This window comes from Diadema antillarum, unplaced genomic scaffold (genome assembly GCF_040938485.1).
Source record: "Diadema antillarum isolate AM-2024a unplaced genomic scaffold, OU_Dant_1.0 scf00000070, whole genome shotgun sequence".
NCBI lineage: Eukaryota > Metazoa > Echinodermata > Echinoidea > Diadematoida > Diadematidae > Diadema > Diadema antillarum.
In genome coordinates, this window is record NW_027270959.1 from 591,920 (window position 1) to 611,299 (window position 19,380).

Below are 19,380 nucleotides of genomic sequence, written 5' to 3' on the forward strand. Positions count from 1 at the left end.
TTGAATTTTGCTACTACACTTGTTTAATATGCCATAAACACCAAAACGCATCGCATTCCAGGTGATGACAGGCAATGCTCATACACGTAGTTGTAGATGATCCACTTTTCTCTGTAGAGAAACAATAGCAGAGACTTAGTTTCGGCATGTGTTTGTTGATTCAAATTGGAAGTAGAAAAAACAATCTTGCTGATGACGGATTGACAGATATAGCTACAGGACAGCCAAATCATCTGTTCATACAATATCCAGTGGAACGTTTCTGTGTTGTCATACTCGAGCATATAAGCCTACAGGCTAAGAGCAAGTCTTTCCCGCACATTTTTCGAGTTCCAATAAGTACCGAAGGCTCTTCTGTGTTAATACTGTAGTTGAAGCAGAGACATATCTGTGATGCACGATATGAGTTAGGAAAGTCCTTCAACACAAATGCCTCATGCTCTGTCACACTTTCTTTTTCAGTCCCTTTCATCTTATTATCTCACGCAACATATGTTCTGTTATCATTCTTCTTAGACATAACAAGGAAGCAAATATATGTTTAAATGCATATATATGTATATATAAATATATATACATTTCACAAATTACATGACATATAATATGTTTAGTCAATAGTTAAAGAACTATTGACTAATACGTAATGACTAAATATCTTACATGTGTACATTCATATGTATAATCATATGCAAACATATTGTTATATTTCTATATGTATATGTATATATATATCCCTAGTTGGCACCTTAGGGAGACATATTGGGGGGAAGTGTCTTCATTAGGGAGACAACTGGTCATTAAGGAGACAATTTTCGTGTCTCCATTGCGTAAATTGCCATTGAACATGTATTTTAAAATTTGCATATAAAACAAATGGAAATGTCTTCCAAATGACCCATCTAGGAGTATATATATATATATATATATATATATATGTATATATATATAATTGATGTGTTGTGTGTGTGTGTGTGTGTATGTTTGTGTGCATGTATGATAATGTACCAATATGACTTTAGTAAAGATATCATTACAATACAATGATTTAGCACCAAAGCAATTTCTAGTGAAAAGATGAGACAAAGAATGACAAGTTTATTCCTTCATTTACATTGTATCTATATTGCAGGGAAAAAAGAGCTCTGCTAAGATTTCAAGAAAAGGTTGATTGAGCCTTTGACTCCAAGATTTCACGCTTCCCCACAGGCTTAACACATGGTACAACCAGGTTGCTGGAAGCAAATGGGGTACTACAAATGTCCCATGTGTGAAAGCAAGCCCCTATTCATTATGCCAACCAATGAGTTTGACATTAGAGTGAAATTCAACTCGTTCAAGTTGAACAAGAAGGCAGAATCATATGGTAAAAGTTTTGTCCAATAAGTAAAATTGGCCACAAGCATAATATGCAAACTAGCTTAAGTGATGGTGTCATCAACTCACTAGTCTACCATTTAGTTTGTGCATCAAATCACATTTTATCATAAGAGCAATGTGTTTAAGTGAATGATTAAATAATATGTTCGGTTAATGATTTTAGAAGTACAACCCTTTCCCTCTACGAAATCAGCATGGCTAGATGATTGCAACTCATCAAAGATTTGATGTGCATGCTGCAAGTTTTTAACTTTCTCATTTCATATCAAAAGAAGAGAATTCAGTGAAGCCTAGTGTGTGTACATGACTTAGATACAAATTGTGAGGCCATGACATCATCACTCATCTAATTTGCATATTATTGTTGCTACCAATATAAATGTTTATCCTTCATCCACATCAATTGTCAGCTGGTGTTTGTTTCTGCATGGCTGTCAAGGTTTTGATTAAAACTGTCTTTCATACCACAGGAAAAACATCAACATTTTCTCCTCTGTGCGTGGAATGAGGAGGATTATTTTGACCGCCTGTCCACTTTTAAAAGAGTGACTGCCGCAGCGTGCCCATGACACAACATGAATAGTTTGGCTAAGAGATGAACCAGTTCTAGGAGATACATTTTTTTTTCATTCTTCATGTATAATAGTCTCAGGTGCTTCAAGTTAGAGACTGAGAAATCTGGACTGCAATAATGCACCCACCTACCTCAAACATCTTAACCCTCCCCCCTCCTTTTTTAGTTCCTGGCAGCTAATTAATCTTGCCTGCCTCCACCCCTCTACTTCCCCATAGGATGATATGAGCTCAGGATGGAAAGTAACAAAAACACAAAAACAAGGGGCTGAAAATTACTCGGACATTCCGCCGCCGTCCCCCCTACCCCCGATACACAACATTGCATCGGAGGGAAAGCATTCCTCAGGGGCTATGATAAACTGTCATTGATGAGGCCATTGTAACGAGCCAGCCAAAGCAGAGATTAAAGAAACTCAAAGACAGTGACTAGAAAGGAGAATACAGTGACATGTTCCTTTGAATCCTATGAGAAGCATTGAGGCAAAGTTTTATATATCGTCATGTCTATGTCTATGCATGTCTATGAATGCAACCATTTCCTGGTTTCCATTTGATACACATGTGTGTTTCGGTCTCAAGCAAAAGGCCCCATTTCATAATTTCGAATGTATTCCACTTCATCTATAAATAAGATAAGATACATGGATAAGGTGTGACAAGCAATGGAACAAGCATGAAGGAAGACAAAAAAAAAAGAACTGAAAAATGAACAAACAAGCAACTGCACTGATATCATATTGTGTCAAATAGCAAACAATACAATTTCACAGTGGCAAGTAAGGCTTCAAATGAGACTATATTAATATAATAAGCCCAAATGCATGAAAAAGTGACATGTTGAATAATCTGAAAGAGCACTATGGTATAAATGACAGGACTTTAGATAGAAGACCCTGGGTTCAAACCCCGCACAGTGACTGCTTCCTGTGGACAGAATGCTTTATCCAGTTGGGGGAAAGACCCTCCACCCCCTTAAAAAAAAAGAAAAGGAAGCATCCTGAATACTGTTCCAAATTGGCCATAGGTGTTGAATGGGATGCATTTGTTGTGTCAAGACTCTGCTTGTGTTGTTCTAGGACCTTTTACCAACACCAAACGGCCTTGAGAGTACTACTAGTTTGTCACATTCAGCATAAAGTCTGAACTCCTTTCTCTCCATTACAGCATTCAAACAAGATGAAAAAAAAAAATTCCGCTGCGAAGTTTGAATAAACATCACTGCTCTCAAACTCAGGGGAAATATCTCAACAAACACGGTGGGGATGGTGGTGGGGGGGGGGGGGGGGGGGGGAGGGGGGGCAAAAACATGTTTCAAATTTCTACTCCTGTGCCGGCGACGAGCGGAGCAAATAAAGTCGCCAAACGTTCGTGGGGATCACAAAGGACATGGGGAGAGAGAGAAAATATTTGCAGGTGGAGCTATTTGCTGGAAAAATTGCTGTTGCCACGGTAATTACACTGCAGATGCATGGCTAATCGCCTCCGCCAAGAGAGATCGTTGACTGTTTTGATGACGGTGGGGAGGATTACACCACCAGGAACTTTAGACGGGCGCAGAGCAGACGACAACAAAAAAAAAAAAATAGCAGAAAGGTGTGCCTCCCAATGTTGAGACAAGGAGAGGGTAAGTCAGAGACCCCACAAGCTCACCCGTCTCCTCGCCTCGGTGACACAACCTCCGGTCTCAACTCATTGCCCAAACAGCTAATCCGCCCCTTCGGATGTGATCTACAAAACGCGAGCACGTAGTCCACCACGTTCAGTCTGCATTGCAGCTGTCCTGGACAACTTCATTACTGATAGCTTGCTTCCGTATGATCACATGAATACAGACCTATACTGTCATTCCATAATTCATATATGCAAGAAAAAATTTAAAGAACATTTTGTAAGTACCTAGTAAATGGCATATAATATGCTATATCTAATAAAATGAAGCCCAATGAAATGAACCAGTATTCCAGTAATTCCCCACTGGGAATAATGGTCCAAACAGTCACCACAACTTTTCAGCACCTTCGATAAAGAGAACTGGGCCACAATTATTGGGCATTGCTAAACACCACACTTGTGTCTTCTTTGAAATATAGGGTCTGAAAGTGGAGTCTAGTCAGGAGTTCCCCTCTGGAGGGAATAACCCACCAATGTGTTGGTAATCACAACAACAATTTGGCCAGCCCACTCACTTGATCCCCATGTTTTCCAAACGGGGCTTTGAGGAAAGTTGGGTCCACTCCTTTGTTGTTCTTCCGCACAGGTAAGACTTTGCCTCATTGGCTACCATTCCCTGCAGCCCCACCTCAACTTCATCCCCTAGCCAACCCCCCACCCCCATACAACCCACAGATTACTGACAATGAGGGCGCTCTTTTGTGAATTAGTTCTTCACTCGCCAGACCCTATTGTCCCAAAACATTCCCTCCCAGCTACCAATGGCAAGTGTGTAGTGCAATCACAGAGTAGTCTCCACAGGGAAGAATCATTCTGGTCTAGTGGTCAGGGTTCTAATGAAACTCCTAAACAGATCGAGGGTTCAAACCTGTCTGGTGAATACATTGTTGGACAAGATGTCTGGCATATGATATCCCCCCCCCCCCCCCCAACCCGGGTGCAGAATTGGTTGCACATTCTGGAAAAGTTGAGGTACTGATCCTGCAAGGTTCTTCATGATAGTGATACTAACACTGAAGAGGCTCTCCTGGGGAGATAAGACCATATCATAATCATGTCAGCTCATCTGCTAGATAATTCTTCCTGGGCATGAAAAAAAAGATGAATGTATTTGACTATTGCCTCTTTTGTTTTTTAACTAATTGTGCAGCGTATTAGATTATGTGATATATTACTGCCCTGTTTTGCAGTTTTTGGTGAGGCATGATGAGTTAAGTTATAGCTTGTTCTAGGTTAATAGGTAGACAGCATAATGTCTCTCATTGAAAAGTTTTATACAAGAAGATGAAGGCCAGAAAGAGTGGTAAGGAAAAGTTACGCTTGAAGAAGGGGATGAAACAGTCTGCATGAGAAGACTATGAACTTGTTAAGGTGCCCCACCCCCTCCCCATCTCAAAAAATCTTTTTCTCCCTGACTGCCCCACCCCTGTACAGCCCCGGTTGACGAGTGAGGCATCATTAGCAGAGAGTATTGTAACATCTGTTACAAATGGCTTGGGCTTGTTTGAGTAACCTCCCGCTTTTTCCACCTCCCTCCATTTTTTCTCTCTCTCTTCTGAACTTCTTCTTTTTCTTCTTTTCTGCCAGGCACGCTTTCAACACCTGAGCCAGACCCGTCGCGGGACCGGGAATCGGCTCTGTGTGCGGTCCCATGGTAGTGGCAGAAGATGTTAGCCCCCCCCCCCCCATTTCCATCAGACAAGAGGTGTCCCATCTCAGCTTTTAACACCGTATGAGACAACAACAGTGGATTTAGCATACCAATCGGGGATGAACCAAGTCTACCAACAAAATATTGAGTCGTACAGTAAGGGATGACCAACTCATCTCTGAAAGAATATCATACAGTAGCTTTACAGATAGGAACTGTCATGTTGTTGATCAACCCTGTTCCAAATGAACAGACAATGTGGCACCAGACATAAGAAATTATTCATTTTGTGATGCAAATAAATGATATCTCATCTATCAGTTTCTGCAATTTATAGACCCATGTCACTCATTTGATATGTCTGCCAATATCAAGAGGTTCTTGTCCTGTACATGACCTTTGACCTGTGGATGTTACTATGGTGATAGAGGAATACCTGGCTCAGGGATGCATCATGAGAGTCTCATTTGCAGAATGCATAATGCAAGAAATCTATGTTACAAATATGTGCATAGCTCACAGGATTTTATCATTGCAGTAGGGGAGATCTCCGAAAGACAGCACGAAACGGTGTGGTCCACAGGGCATACTGCATTACCCCCAACAGGATTACCCGTCTAATCCCTTGCCTCCGTTGTCATGGCAACACTCCGTCATTCTTCAGGATTTAAGAAAGTTTTTCTTTTTCCCTACCACTACTGCGTAGAATAACTGACAAAGTTGGTTTTTATTTTGTTTGTTTTTTCAGTAACCCCTCTCTGGAACACTGATTCAAATACCACAGATATCTCATGCACGATAAATACCAGTGTAATGTCTGGGTGAAAAGACTCTTGGGTGAAATATTTGAAAATGACCGTCTGAAGTATCACCAGCACAGGAAGCCAAGATAATGGCACGATGCCATCCCTTCTCATAATTATATTGCTCCATCCATACCGGTACTTGCAAAATAATCCCAGTAACACAATTTGGATAGTGCTTACTTTGTGTAATGAAGTAACGAGACAAACACATCTTTTTTTTTAAAAACTCTCTTGGCAAATAATGTTAACTCTAAAGCAAAAGCAAAATGACATTTGAAAAGGAGAAAGATAAGCTTAGTCATTCAAATAAAAGATAAGTATTATGCTGCACCAAAATGGACACTGAAAGGATAGCAATGTGCATTAAGGAGTGAGCAAAACAAAGTGACACACACACTTCAGACACAGGAGTGCACAGCTCGTAGGCACGGAGACGTAAATTCCTCTGGGTTGCCACAAATCCACCAATCACTGGAATGCGGCTAACAATGGCCAAGCATGCTGATTGGTTGATGGGCGCTACAGTGACAACAAGCGATTAGCAAATTCCTCACAGGTAGAATTCTCTCTCCCCCGCCCCCTCCCCCCCCCCCCCCCCCCCCCCCTCAAGCCCCCACTGGAGAAAGGCCCAGTTGCCTGGATTACCTATATCGCCCACAGTAACACATCCAACCTCATCCATTTTTCCTTGACCCCTCTCAACAATGACCCAAAATTGCTCCCACAAAATGCCCAGTGTGTAGCTATTTCAGATATTCTAAGGTACAGTATCATCAGGGGGTATAAGATGTTGAGGCCTGCCTCAAGCCTCCTCCAATTATTTCTCAAGTCCGAGGATCGACGGACATCAGAACAGATTTGCTTCGAAGCCCAATGATAACCCCACTCATGCCTAAGTGAGCATCAATTCACAGCGACATCTAGGCCGCCAGAGAGGGCACCCTTCCACTCGGAGGATGGATCTCGGCAGATTTTCAGCTCGCGCCACCAATGTTTATTTACAATCATTTCTTGGAGGAGAGTTGAAATGGACTGAAGAGAGATGGAAAGTATGATTCAGATTTGTGGCTACGTCAATTTAGATGTTCACACATCCACTCACACTCATTTGGAAGATGTTCAAAAAGATAGAGGACAGCGTATGATACCGTACTCTAATCCACATTTATGGTGCTGTTAAATCATCTCAATTATTTTCAATACTCAGAATATTATGGATCTCAGACAGAGTGCTTTGACCTTCTAAATCCCACTAATCTCAACTACTGGTACTACTGGTACCACTGCAGCATAGTATCCTGGGTCACTGGAGTAATGGATGAATTCGCTCCATATATTTGCACTGTCTTCTGTTCCAAATGACCAAAGTCAACAAATTGGCCATTGCTCAGCAAAGCTGGAATTCTGTTTTCTTGACACAATGTACCATCAGCACCAAGAACATTCTTTTTTTTTTGGTAGAAACTAAAATGAAGTATTTGTTTGTAAGTGTTATCGGTCCCTACTTTCACATCATTTGTTTCCCCGTGGTTTCCATGAGAGTCCTCCTTTAATATATTCCCCACCACATCTTTAAATTCTCATAGACTTTGTACAGGACCTACCAGGATCTGTAGGCAATAGGTTAAAGTGACATTGTCTAAAGAGAATTAGATTGTGACCTCCACAGGTTTTGTATTATCAAATACGCTGCATGTTACAGGTGCTCATTCAGCAAGTTTGCTGCTCTTTTTTCATGACCATTTCTCCTTAGCTGTTATTTGTGTTATTTCTTGTTTTGTTTTAGTGACAGACCTTGGTATTCTCATAGATAGCTGCTTAGCTGAGAAGCAGAAAGGCATTAGCACTGTGCATCCACGGAGTTACTCCGTTTTTGTTGTCTCTACTGTATTGCATCATACACAGGAATTGAACTTATGTATACCACAAAACCAATGCCGGGAGTAAAATGCTATACATATTATGTAAATAACATTCACATAAAATGTCATATGATAACACTGGAATAAACAGCAAACAAGATGTGTCCTTCATAGGCACACTGTATATGTAACATATGCATGTTTATAACACAAAACAAGCACCAAGCAAGAAAAGTTGTACATTTGAAGAGTTTGTTCGCAAAAACCGATAAGTCCATTTTTGAAGATTTCGAAGTACGGTCTCTGTCATAAAGTACAAAATAATACCTTTTAAATGATATATTGGTCACTACATATACAGGTACATTTTTGAAGTTATGGTCAAAAGAAGCAACAATTTTCTTATTATTCTCTTTATTTTTCTTGACCTTTAATCACAAATATCTCCATTTGGCAAATATGGACTTATCGGTTTTTGCGAACGAACTCTTCATTTGTATGTTTCCAACATACATGAATATGTCACACACGAACATTACCAAGGATGGCACACTGTATTCTGACACACTGTGTAGCGTTGTCACTTTCGGTAATATCACAAGTGGACTAAATTCTGCAAAAATTAACAACTCACAAAAACTTTGCCACCTATAACAAAAATGCCTTGTATACATATTGTCTCCAAGGTAAGAAATCCCTAATCATTCTTTTTTTTTTTTAGTCAAAGGGATAAAACTTGTTTATCATTACATCACTGTGCTTCTCGATCACATATTGAACCCAGTGCACAATCATCTCGCAGGTACCAATTCACAAAATGTGCTTGTATGGTGCGAACAGTATTGTATATGCCATATATTCCGCAGGTTGTTTTTTTTTTTTGCGAATTTTGTGAGTTGAGTGCTCTTCGCAAATTTAACGACACAAGAAAAAATATCAACTCTGATCCCGGCGTGAATGCTACGTGCATGCATACATTTCTCTGTCCTCTGCTGTACTCTGCGATCGCGAATTTAATCACTCAAAAAATTGTCGGGAAGTCCTAAAATTACACTTGCTAAACATATGCCACATATAGCAGGCCTACAATGTATATCATAGCTTTTGCTGTCTGATACACAGTCTTCCCATCATTGCTTTACTTCTTTGATTTTTACTTTTACGAAATTAAGTGCACAGGACCCAGTGGGTGAATGTGTCTGGGCCGGACTGAAAACAAAGAGAATAAAAGTGAGATTGAAAAATGATTGAAACTGACCTTTAACCTCATGACATCCATGGGCTGCTGTCTGCTGTTCTGCAATGCCTTATCCCACAGTATACTCTGAGAGGTATGAAAAAGTGTTGAGAGCAGCAGCAGAACAATATCTCATTAATAGCAATGCTGGCAACTCCATCAATTTCAATCTATGCCCATGCTCCACACACAGACTTCTCATTGCTTAGCTACTCTTGTCCACTCTAAGCTGTGGTGCAAAACAAATTCTTGCACAAGGGAGCATCATGTGACTAGGGAAAAATGAAGAATGCAGTCAAAAGCATTTGTCAAGCCAGAATCTTCTTAACCCAAGGTATGGTTAGGGGTTTTTCATGCTCCGTGACTGTGAAAATATCATCAATCTCATGAAAAGCATCATATTATAGAGATATGGGAGTGCACCATTTCATAACCACAAGGTTGAGTCTAAATTTCTTTTCACTACCACTGAGAACTGCCTCTAAAAGGAATGATTTTGAAGGGTTATCAGCCAACTTGTATAAGAGCATGTACATATATGAGGGGGCTACTAACTCACTCTGCACAGGAATCAATGTTACATGCATCAAACTTGTGGAAATCACCACATTTCATGAGGCAAGAGGTTAACTCCTAACCTTTGTAAACATCTTGTGTCAGACTTTAGGTCATCATTCTCTGGCAGAAATGTGCAAGTCAATTTTTGCTCATTTTTTTATTTGATCATTTCTCAAAACAAAGATTGTGCTTGCTTGTCTTTATTCTTTGACATTGATAAATTTTGTCAGGTCAATATGTCTAATAACTCTAGATAAGAACACACCATCATTCTTTGTTTTTTAAAGGTGAAACACCAAATATTTATGGAATATTTCTGAAGAAAAAACAAAATCAAATGATGAAAGGGTACATTGATTTGCAAGATTACACTTATTACAAGTCTGCCGGTCGCACTGATCTCCATTTCCACAACTCACCTGTAAAAAGTCTTCTAGATCCGATGATAGCACACTACCTTTGACCTGGAATGTTACCGTGGTGACCTCGGGGTCGAGGTGACCCTTTGAGCTGGGGTCAGAGTTCAGACCTTTCTTCTCCAGCAGCTGATATCCACTGAAACACAAAACAGCATAATCATGGTGCTAAGCTTTAAAATTTATGGAACTTTTAAGGCAAAGCAACTGAATATTATCCATGTTTGTTCTGAATGATTGACTGAGTATGCCATAGATGTATGTGGATTACGCATGACAGCCAGAGTATGAAAAATGACAAGCAACTTCATGGAGAACTATGCACAGTAGGAAATCTGCCTTGGTCATGAGTAATGGGGCAGGGGTACAAACCCTGAACCTTTTCACTGAAAGCACAGAACACAATGTACTAGACCACAGCGCCTCAACAATGTTAGAACACCTCTATCGGTATTCAAACTCTGTTCAATTCTGTTTTCTGTTTAGAATAAAAGGAACTCATATGAGATAGATGCCACAGGATATATCTACCTCGCTGCAAACTTTTTCAAAAATCAGAAAAATGAAATATTTTTCCAAAGAGGATCTCCATCTTGTAGCTTTGATATTACATCACTTCTATGGGAAATTTTGCACATGTAGGGTATATCACTCAAAACTATGAAAGTTAAGGCCTGCAGAACTTTAAAATACCAATATCCAAACATGGTTATTGTCAAATTCTTTGAATTCAATACAATTTTGTGTGGTTTTTTTTCCCAAAGTTAAAGACTACTTTCAAAATGCTGAGAAAGTATGTTTCGCTCTTTTGTGGCTGCACAGAGCCATGACTACTTTTGGAATCCCCAAAATGTGAACAGCCGGATACAATCCATTTGAATACAATACTGCAGCTTTAAATTTCTTTCAAAGAAAAAACCTTTTTACTGCTTTCTAAAGACTTACGTTATGTCGCTCTGTGAGTCATACGCATGGAGGTCTAATATCAGATCCAGATCAATCCTGGAAGGAAACACAAAATCAGTCATCTAAAACTTGATGTAACATTAATAACAGACTTATGAAAACACAGAGACTTTTATTTGATAATTGGAGTCAGGAAGCTAGGTCTGACCTTCTCCTACTGGGCACTCCGTGACATTAACCCCTTCTGTGCCAGGGACTTTGGACAGTGTATACAATGCTGTGGGGTTTATGCACACAAGGGGTTAATGTGGAAACGCCCCTTTTATTTTGCACATTTCAAGATCATCAAGATCACCTTCATCATGGACATTTCTTATTGTTGCTTTTAATTTCTCGTAAACTCATTCTCATAAAGTCGGGGCTTACAGCCAAACAAGCTTGCTTTCATGTAGGTCCCGTCATACTTCTCTTTGCTCAACCCCATTTCGATTTCCACCAGTTATTACAATTGCTGTGTTATTACAGGGAATAATTGTCAAACTCAAATTTCATTAGCAATTTCAGCTGATGAAAAATATCTTCAATGATATCCTGTACACTTCTATGTAAGAAAAGTGCTACACAAAAGTTAGTTTGTGTAGCAGTGGTGTAAAAATGCATAGCAAATTGCGATGCGATACCAGGAAAATTATTCCCTGTATTACCATGTATATTGTTTGTTTTTGCACATTGTTTACAAGGTAAAGAACTTGTATTATTACTTCTGATGTACTATTCATATACGAGAAGTATGAAAATAAATGAATTCAATTGAATTGAATTGAATCATGCTGGAGCCTCTACCATTTCTTTCTTGTAACATAAATATGCATCACCTTTGAGTATATACAGTGTATCTATTGAGCATATATCTATTTTGTGATTTCATTAATTCTTTATACAGGTGTATAAATCAGGATGGAAGTTCTGCTTTGCCAAAGGAGTAAAATTCTAGCATCGTGCAAAGTATATAACCCTGAAACAGAAGCACCCTTCCTCCATGTGTACCTAATTCATGGGTAGTTTTCTTACTTGTGCATGTCAATACCGATGCACACACTCCATCCACACTATTAATTTTTCCTTAAATTTTCTTAAAATACAGGATATATTACATTCATATGGAAGTGTACCTACAAAAAATACTGATCAGCAATTGGATAGAACAATGTGAATTCAATGTTTGTAGGTATCACACAAAGTTGGACAGAGCTGTGTAGCTGTAACAGTTTGTGGTGCAAGTTCTTGAGCTGAATGTCTCAAAATATATCCTATAGTTTGACACTCTCAGAACTATGACAGCTTGAAATTCTGTTGACTTTATATGTGACCCCGCATCACAAAAACAACAAAAAGTTGTCAGATATGGATTTTTAGTTAAGGACAGATTCTGAAAGAGCAGACTGTAAGCTTAAAATGATGCGTAACTTCAAATGGACTTTCTTAACTTATCTGAATAATAGAAAGAAAGTATGCCCTCTGAAAAAGTGTTACTTGGAAAGGAATCTTTGAAGTTTAGTGTCTGTTCAAGCGCTTAATCTCACCAAGCTGTCCTCTGTGCTATGAAAGGGACAAAAGACAGGATGTAAGACTCTGTAGCGACCACAATGAAGGGATTACCAGATAAAGCTGAAATTACCCACACTCATTAAGCACATTCTATTCATAACTGATACCAACTTTGAAGGCTGTAGCACCAGCCTTTCAAAAATTATAAGACTTCAAAGTGAGGGTTGTTTAAAGGGTTTTTAAGAAATGAAAAGGGGCCTCTATTTAAAGACATACGTAATCATACTTTTCTACAAAACGTGTTGTGGAAAAACTATTTAAAAAAAAAATCCATTGGTTTTATGATCCCAAACTTTAGAATAGTGTAGAAGAAAAATAGCTCTTTCCGATAATATAAAAAAAAAACAAAGACTGACTCATTTCACCTATTTTTAGTCCTTGCATAAAATGAGGTCGAGCAACATTTTGTTGGTTTTGTGATGCATAGTCACACTATATAGATATATTGCCAATGGGACTGGAAGAGCTGAGAAGCATACTCACCTTGCCCTCTGTGTTTCCTGTAGATTTGCTAAACTGTTGATGTGCCTGGTGTGTACAAAATCAATTGAGGTGATACAAAAAGTTGATATCACTATACAGAGAATTTTATATACTGGTTTCTAAAAAAAAATATTGTCACAATTATCAAAACATCTTTTGACATCAAACTACAGCATTTATTTATATTTCACACTGACTCTCATCAATATTTCATCTTTTACTCTCTCTCTCTCTCTCTCTCTCTCTCTCTCTCTCTCTCTCTCTTTCTCTCTCTTGCTCCTGTCCTTATTCATTCAAAGGTGGAATTCTGGAGTGTAATGTGTAGGGGTCATGGGAGCTGAGTGAGTTGGGGTTGAAACCACAGCTACATGAGCGATACAAAATCATTATTTTCATGGATGCATGATATTACTGTAAAACCAGGAATGTTTGTGTGCATTTTAATTTCTCAAAATTTGCAAGAGCCAAAAATTACGGAATTAAAATGCACGCAAAAGTTCTTGTCTACATGATATGCATTGATCATGAATGCCAGTGGCAATTCACAAAAATTCTGTGCCACAAGAAAGGCAGTCGGCTCATATTCATGAAAATTTTATGCCGCAAACATTTCTTGCTTTACAGTACCCTGTTGTAATCAAAGTCAGCGGAGATGAGAGATGATTTACCTGAGCACACCCCTGACCTCATCGAGTTCTTGCCGTGACACGAGGTCTGTCTTGTTCAGAATAATTAAATCAGCCATGGCAACTTGTCTGGGGGAAGCAAACAAATAAAATGTTCACATGGCAAATGAAAACAAAAATTCCCTATAAAGTCAGAGTATTTTTTAGAACTACCTGACAATGCTTTATCTTCACTATCTAATATTCATTTGAATATGTTACAATCAACTCAAATGGGGGAAAAATGTAGCATGCCTGTTAAACTTCATTGACACCTCAGTGAAGATATTCTCAAACAATTTCAGAAACATTTGAGAAATCTACGCCCTTGTTCGATAAAACAAGTTTAAACTGACAATAAAATCACAAATTCAAGCACATCTCAACTACAGGGTGAACACTACTGTCATATTGTTTAAATACCAATATCACCATTTGTTGAAATTGTTTTAAACTCAGACTATTCATTACTTTCTTCATTCTTTTCCTCATTTTAATGGACAAATAAATCAAACTCTTATTTGCTTTCACTCTCTTTATTCACGAAAATTTAAATTAGGGTGGATTAAATCTCCTCTATGGCCTTCACTCGATCTGGAGGAGACGTCTAATTCACTGGGGGCATGATTATGGTATTTCACTTTTCACATTCTCAGCTTTCCGAAGGTTTATAATTTGTCACACTGTGCATCCAAAACATCATCATATAAAGAGTAAGATACTGTAAAAGTGGAAATTTTCGCGGTGTTGAAATTTTCGCGCATTTCGTGCAACCAGAAACTAGTGCGAACATAAAAGCACGCGAATGTTTTTGCTTGCCATATGTTCCTGTACGTGATGTCTTGATTCCGCGGAATTAAAAACACGCGAAACTCTTCCTGCCCGGCCAAGTGCGAGAAATTAGTCGCGCGAAAATATCCACTTTTACAGTAGCCAGCAGAAAGATTAACGCATGAGCTGAACAGAACTGCTCTAATTGATTACCACACAAGAATGAAAACAAGACACCATGCTTTCTTCCTACCTCACAGCTTCATTGGCGATTCCGTCCGGCTTCTCTTCTTGTATGTGCTGTAGACCAAACTTGGCATCTATCACTGTAATTATACCTTAAAACAAATAACAAAAATAATGGAAGAGAGTTGAGCCTTAGGTTTAAAGTTTGACATGAAACAAATGAGGTAAGAGTAAGTTTTGTTGCAAGCACCCTAGCACTCACGATGGGATTTAAAAATGTAATGCTACAGTATGTTTAAATGTGCATGTGTGAGTCCATGTAGATGCTGAATGTGTTTACAGCACAAACTACTAAATGGTCGAGTGCCACACTTCTCAACCAGTGGGTCACAAAGCTCTCACAGGTGGGCCGCGATGTCAGCCAAAAATGAAATAAAAAAGATTAATATATGATCTAACTGGTTCTCAAAAAAAAAAAAAATAATAATAATAATAAGGAGCCAAAGTGGGCCTTGGGTTGAAAAAGTTTGAGAAGGGCGGGTCTAGTGCATATGTATTTTCTCAAGATCTCCTTCACAGGGTGTTAATTTTTGTATGGCTGCAGTTCCAATCAATTTTTTCACAGTGCCATTTTACAGTTTCTTCGTGAAAAATAACAATAACATCTTCAAATCAAACACAACTTACAAAATAGAAGTAATATGTTTCACTTACCATCAAGGTATATCTCACTCCCAAGTTCATCATCGAGCCAAAATATAGAAGCAATTGGTCCTGCAATGAAAGACAGAATACAGAATAGTAGGAAAACCAGGGTACAGGGAATTTTGTATAACATACAAATGAATCTTCAGGGCTATAGCATGAAATGTTGGAAAGTTGTACCATAATTATATCATAATTTCTTTTTATGCTGATTTTTCCCATACTAGTGGGGCACATTCAGCATTTTTAATCGGCTACATGAGCATACAGACATGCTTTAAAGTTTTATCTAAATTGCTGTCATCACAAAATGCAAATGCATTATATTCATATACTCCTAAACATTATACAGATATTACATGCCCTTGAGGCATCTTGCAAAATTGTCCACTAAGGCAGAGCTATACATTGACTAGTGTACATCTCAAAGCACAAATTCTGAAAAGGATGAGGAGGAGGAGGAGGAGGAGGAGGAGGAAGAAGCAGAGGAGGAGAAAGAGGATGAGGTGGTGGTGGAGGAGGAGGAGGAGGGAGGAGGAAAAGGTGGAGGAGGGGGAGGAGGAGGAGGAGGAGGGGGAAGAGGAGGTGGTGGAGGAAGAGGAGGAGGTGGTGGTGAAGGAGGAGGAGGAGGAGCAGGAAGAGGAGGAGGAGGTGGTGGAGGAGGAGGAGGAGGAGTAGGAAGAGGAGGAGGAGGTGGTGGAGGAGGAGGAGGAGGAGTAGAAAAAGAGGAAGTGGAGGTGGAGGAGGAGAAAACGGAGGAGAAAGAGGAAGAGGTGAAGGAGGAGGAGGAGGAGGAGGAGGAAGAAGTGGAGGAGAAGGTGGAGGAGGAGAAAGAGGAGGAGGTGGAAGAGAAAGAGGAGGTGGAGGAAGAGGAAGAGGAAGAGGAGGAGGGGGAGGAGGAGGATGAGGAAGAGGAGGAGGAGAGAAGGAGGAGGAAGACAATGGAGGAGAGTTAGAGGTCATTCCATTAAACAAAGTACTCAGTTGTACCAATGAGACAGTCCCCCAGGACGGCAGTTGGGACACTGTCAGGATCTATCAAGGATATCATTCTTAGTATTCTTGACAAAGTGCTGCAGGACATTAGTGAGGAATTGACAGTACCTACTGGCAGATTGGAGACGGGTAAGCACAGCACAGAGAGGGTTAACAGGTTCAACTCACTCAGACACAAGTAGGTGTTCTTTAATTATAGGTTGTACAAATAGCTGTACTCTCACCTGGGTCAGCGAGGCCAGTGGTCTCCAAGAGAATGTAGTCAAATTTTCCCCTTTTCTTCATCAGGTTCTCAATGGCTTGGACACCATTATCTCTGCAGGAAATTCATCATCATACATGTATCAAACATCAATTCACAGATGTTCTTTTGCTTACAATGAGCAAGTCTTCATATTTACACACTTATTCCTCTATCGTACTGTCCACGGAGTGATTCAATTGGGGTTACAAATTGAAGATTTAGCAACAGTTCAACCTTTTTAATTTCTATTCATTCTGATGACAAAAAAATATACACTATGGAAAAACAAATGGTCTTTGGTAAACACTCATAGCTCCCATCTTCAACAGCTCTCTAAATAATGCTGAAGTGAACAGCCAGCAATGGAGATGACTGAGCTGTTTTTAAATTCCAAAGCTATCAAAGGGCAGCATCACTCATACATACAGTTTTCCACTTTCTAATGCTATATTATAGTAGTGTTTATTTTCCAGACCAGGTGAGTCAAGGATACAGCTCATTACTGAGTACTGGATAAATATATTTTGCAGAGGGTAATAGAGTGGACTCCCATTATAACGAAGTTCTCAGGACCGGCAATTTTCTTTCGTTATATTGAAATTTTCGTGATAACCAAACAAATAAACAAGAAAAAAACATAATGATAATGTTGTGGCCTGAAATTTTACTTCACTGTAACCGGAATTTCGTTATAACCGTGTTTGTTATAACGGGAGTGCACTGTATCATTATACAAAGGTTTTTACTGTAGCTCTCAAGCAGTAAGGTGGCATTGGTTGATATGAATCATTGAACACATCAAATGAAAACTGTGTCACAGCCATAAGGTACTGCCAAGCAAGCAGAAAGAGGTTCAACTGGGCCATTTCCTTATTGTCACTTTGTCTAGCATCATACAAATTAATGTAACTTTACTTCATGAGCGCTACATATGCTCTAAAAATCTATATGAAACCAAAACTTGTTTTGCAATATTTTGCTACTATTTCTGCTCCAGCTGACCATGCAAAGAAGTATCTCATGGCCTGCTGATCAAACCAAGTGTACCATGTACAGCTGTAACTGCATTTGTATTCTTATTGAAACTGATTTAGCCCTCAGGATTTAAAAAAAAATGAATACTAGTACAGTTAATAGTGATAGCTCTGCTTTCACAAGTGACTGTTCCACAGTTTCACATAATATTCCCACAATTTAACTCACTTAACAGAACAGCATAGGCAGCCATTGCGCAACTCTAGCCACTCTTCATAAAGCTCCCCTGATTGGCCAATAGACATAGACTGTTCCACTGCACTCCCTATTATGGGAGCAGAACAAGAAAAGGTGTGTAAATCACACATTTACACACAAAAAAAAAGCAGTTATTTCATCTAGAGCTTGCAACTGTTACATTACTTGTTTGTAACAACCTTCTTTAACAAAGAAAAAGACTGAATCTAACTCGGAAGGAATGAAAACATTAATAAGAATGTCTTGTTTGCTGCATGTACATTAAAATCAGCGTTCCAAATAATATTCTTGCAAATTTCGGTTACTACCAACAAAAGAAATAGATTGCAATAGGTACAGTACTTGTAATGCAATCTTATTTCTCGATCACTAAAAAACAGTGTTACTACAGGACAATTTGTTGAACAGTAAGATGACCAGAACTCAATCTTCCATTTATACAATATGCAGTCCTATCCACGAGATTGAAAAGAAACCAATGCTGATGAATTAATGAACATACCTACCAACATATAGCTCAGATCTATCAGTCATGTAATTATGAAGGAAAAAAAATATGAATGATCAAATTTGCTGAAGGGCAAAGGCAATTGAGAGACAGCTCTTCACCGGGTTTTCTTGACATATACTGTTATATAAAACTCGATACCATACCTGCTCCAAATTCATTGAGTATCACCGCTATCTTCTTTTCATGTTGCTCGGTCAAAATGTAGTTCAGGAGAGTGGTCTTTCCAGCACCTTTGTGTCATGTGAATTACAAAAAGGCAGAGAGTGTCAAGTATTCACATTAATAGAGTGATAGGAATGTGTAATTTTAGTCTAATGAATAAAAGTCCCCACTGACATACTCCAAGAAAAAGAAGAAAGCATTGCTGAATACCAAGCTTCCTTCAGGGATTTACCATTGCTTCTGATGTTCTGCGTAGAAGTGGAGATTTTTGTACTTACTGTGTTGAAATTATACACAAAAAAAGAAATATGCAAACAATAACAAAGTAAGCAGCAAACAAAATGATAAATTCCTCAATCATATATCATTGAATTCTCGAAGACCACTGTAATAAGCTCATGAATTCCAAACAACAACAACAAAAAAGGATACTTTGACTACTCTACAATTTTGTGATTTGATTCAACTATACTATCTGGAGTACCATCAATTCTCCATTGCACTGTTCAATATTATGATTTGGAGGAAACTTTTCTCTATGTCCAAGAGTTTTCTTCACATCTGGAAGTAGTAACACCAATACAGCAGGGCCCCGTCTTATAAAGACTTCAAATCAATCACAAGTCCCCAAATCAATCGCAACTTGCATTGCAGCTCACAAGAAACTTGTGATTGATTTCTATCACAAGTCTTTATAAGACAGGCCCCATGTCTGATGCATGTAGACTTCTGCAAAGCTTATGGTTTGAAGAGCTT

The 19,380-nt window shown here is 38.9% G+C and overlaps 1 protein-coding gene across 1 annotated transcript in view; it reads right to left on the bottom strand.

Moving 5' to 3' along the window:
- LOC139716798 (zinc-regulated GTPase metalloprotein activator 1-like) overlaps positions 1 to 19,380 on the bottom strand; it is a 113,405-nt gene that overhangs the window by 93,165 nt on the left and 860 nt on the right. Inside the window, exons 2-11 of the mRNA XM_071628330.1 lie at positions 18,606 to 18,692; positions 17,922 to 18,018; positions 16,699 to 16,790; positions 15,488 to 15,547; positions 14,841 to 14,925; positions 13,820 to 13,906; positions 13,152 to 13,196; positions 11,100 to 11,156; positions 10,158 to 10,293; positions 9,202 to 9,267 (exon numbers count right to left, since the gene is read on the bottom strand). Coding sequence (XP_071484431.1) covers positions 9,202 to 9,267; positions 10,158 to 10,293; positions 11,100 to 11,156; positions 13,152 to 13,196; positions 13,820 to 13,906; positions 14,841 to 14,925; positions 15,488 to 15,547; positions 16,699 to 16,790; positions 17,922 to 18,018; positions 18,606 to 18,692 — 812 coding nt within the window. The remainder of the gene's footprint in view (positions 1 to 9,201; positions 9,268 to 10,157; positions 10,294 to 11,099; positions 11,157 to 13,151; positions 13,197 to 13,819; positions 13,907 to 14,840; positions 14,926 to 15,487; positions 15,548 to 16,698; positions 16,791 to 17,921; positions 18,019 to 18,605; positions 18,693 to 19,380) is intronic.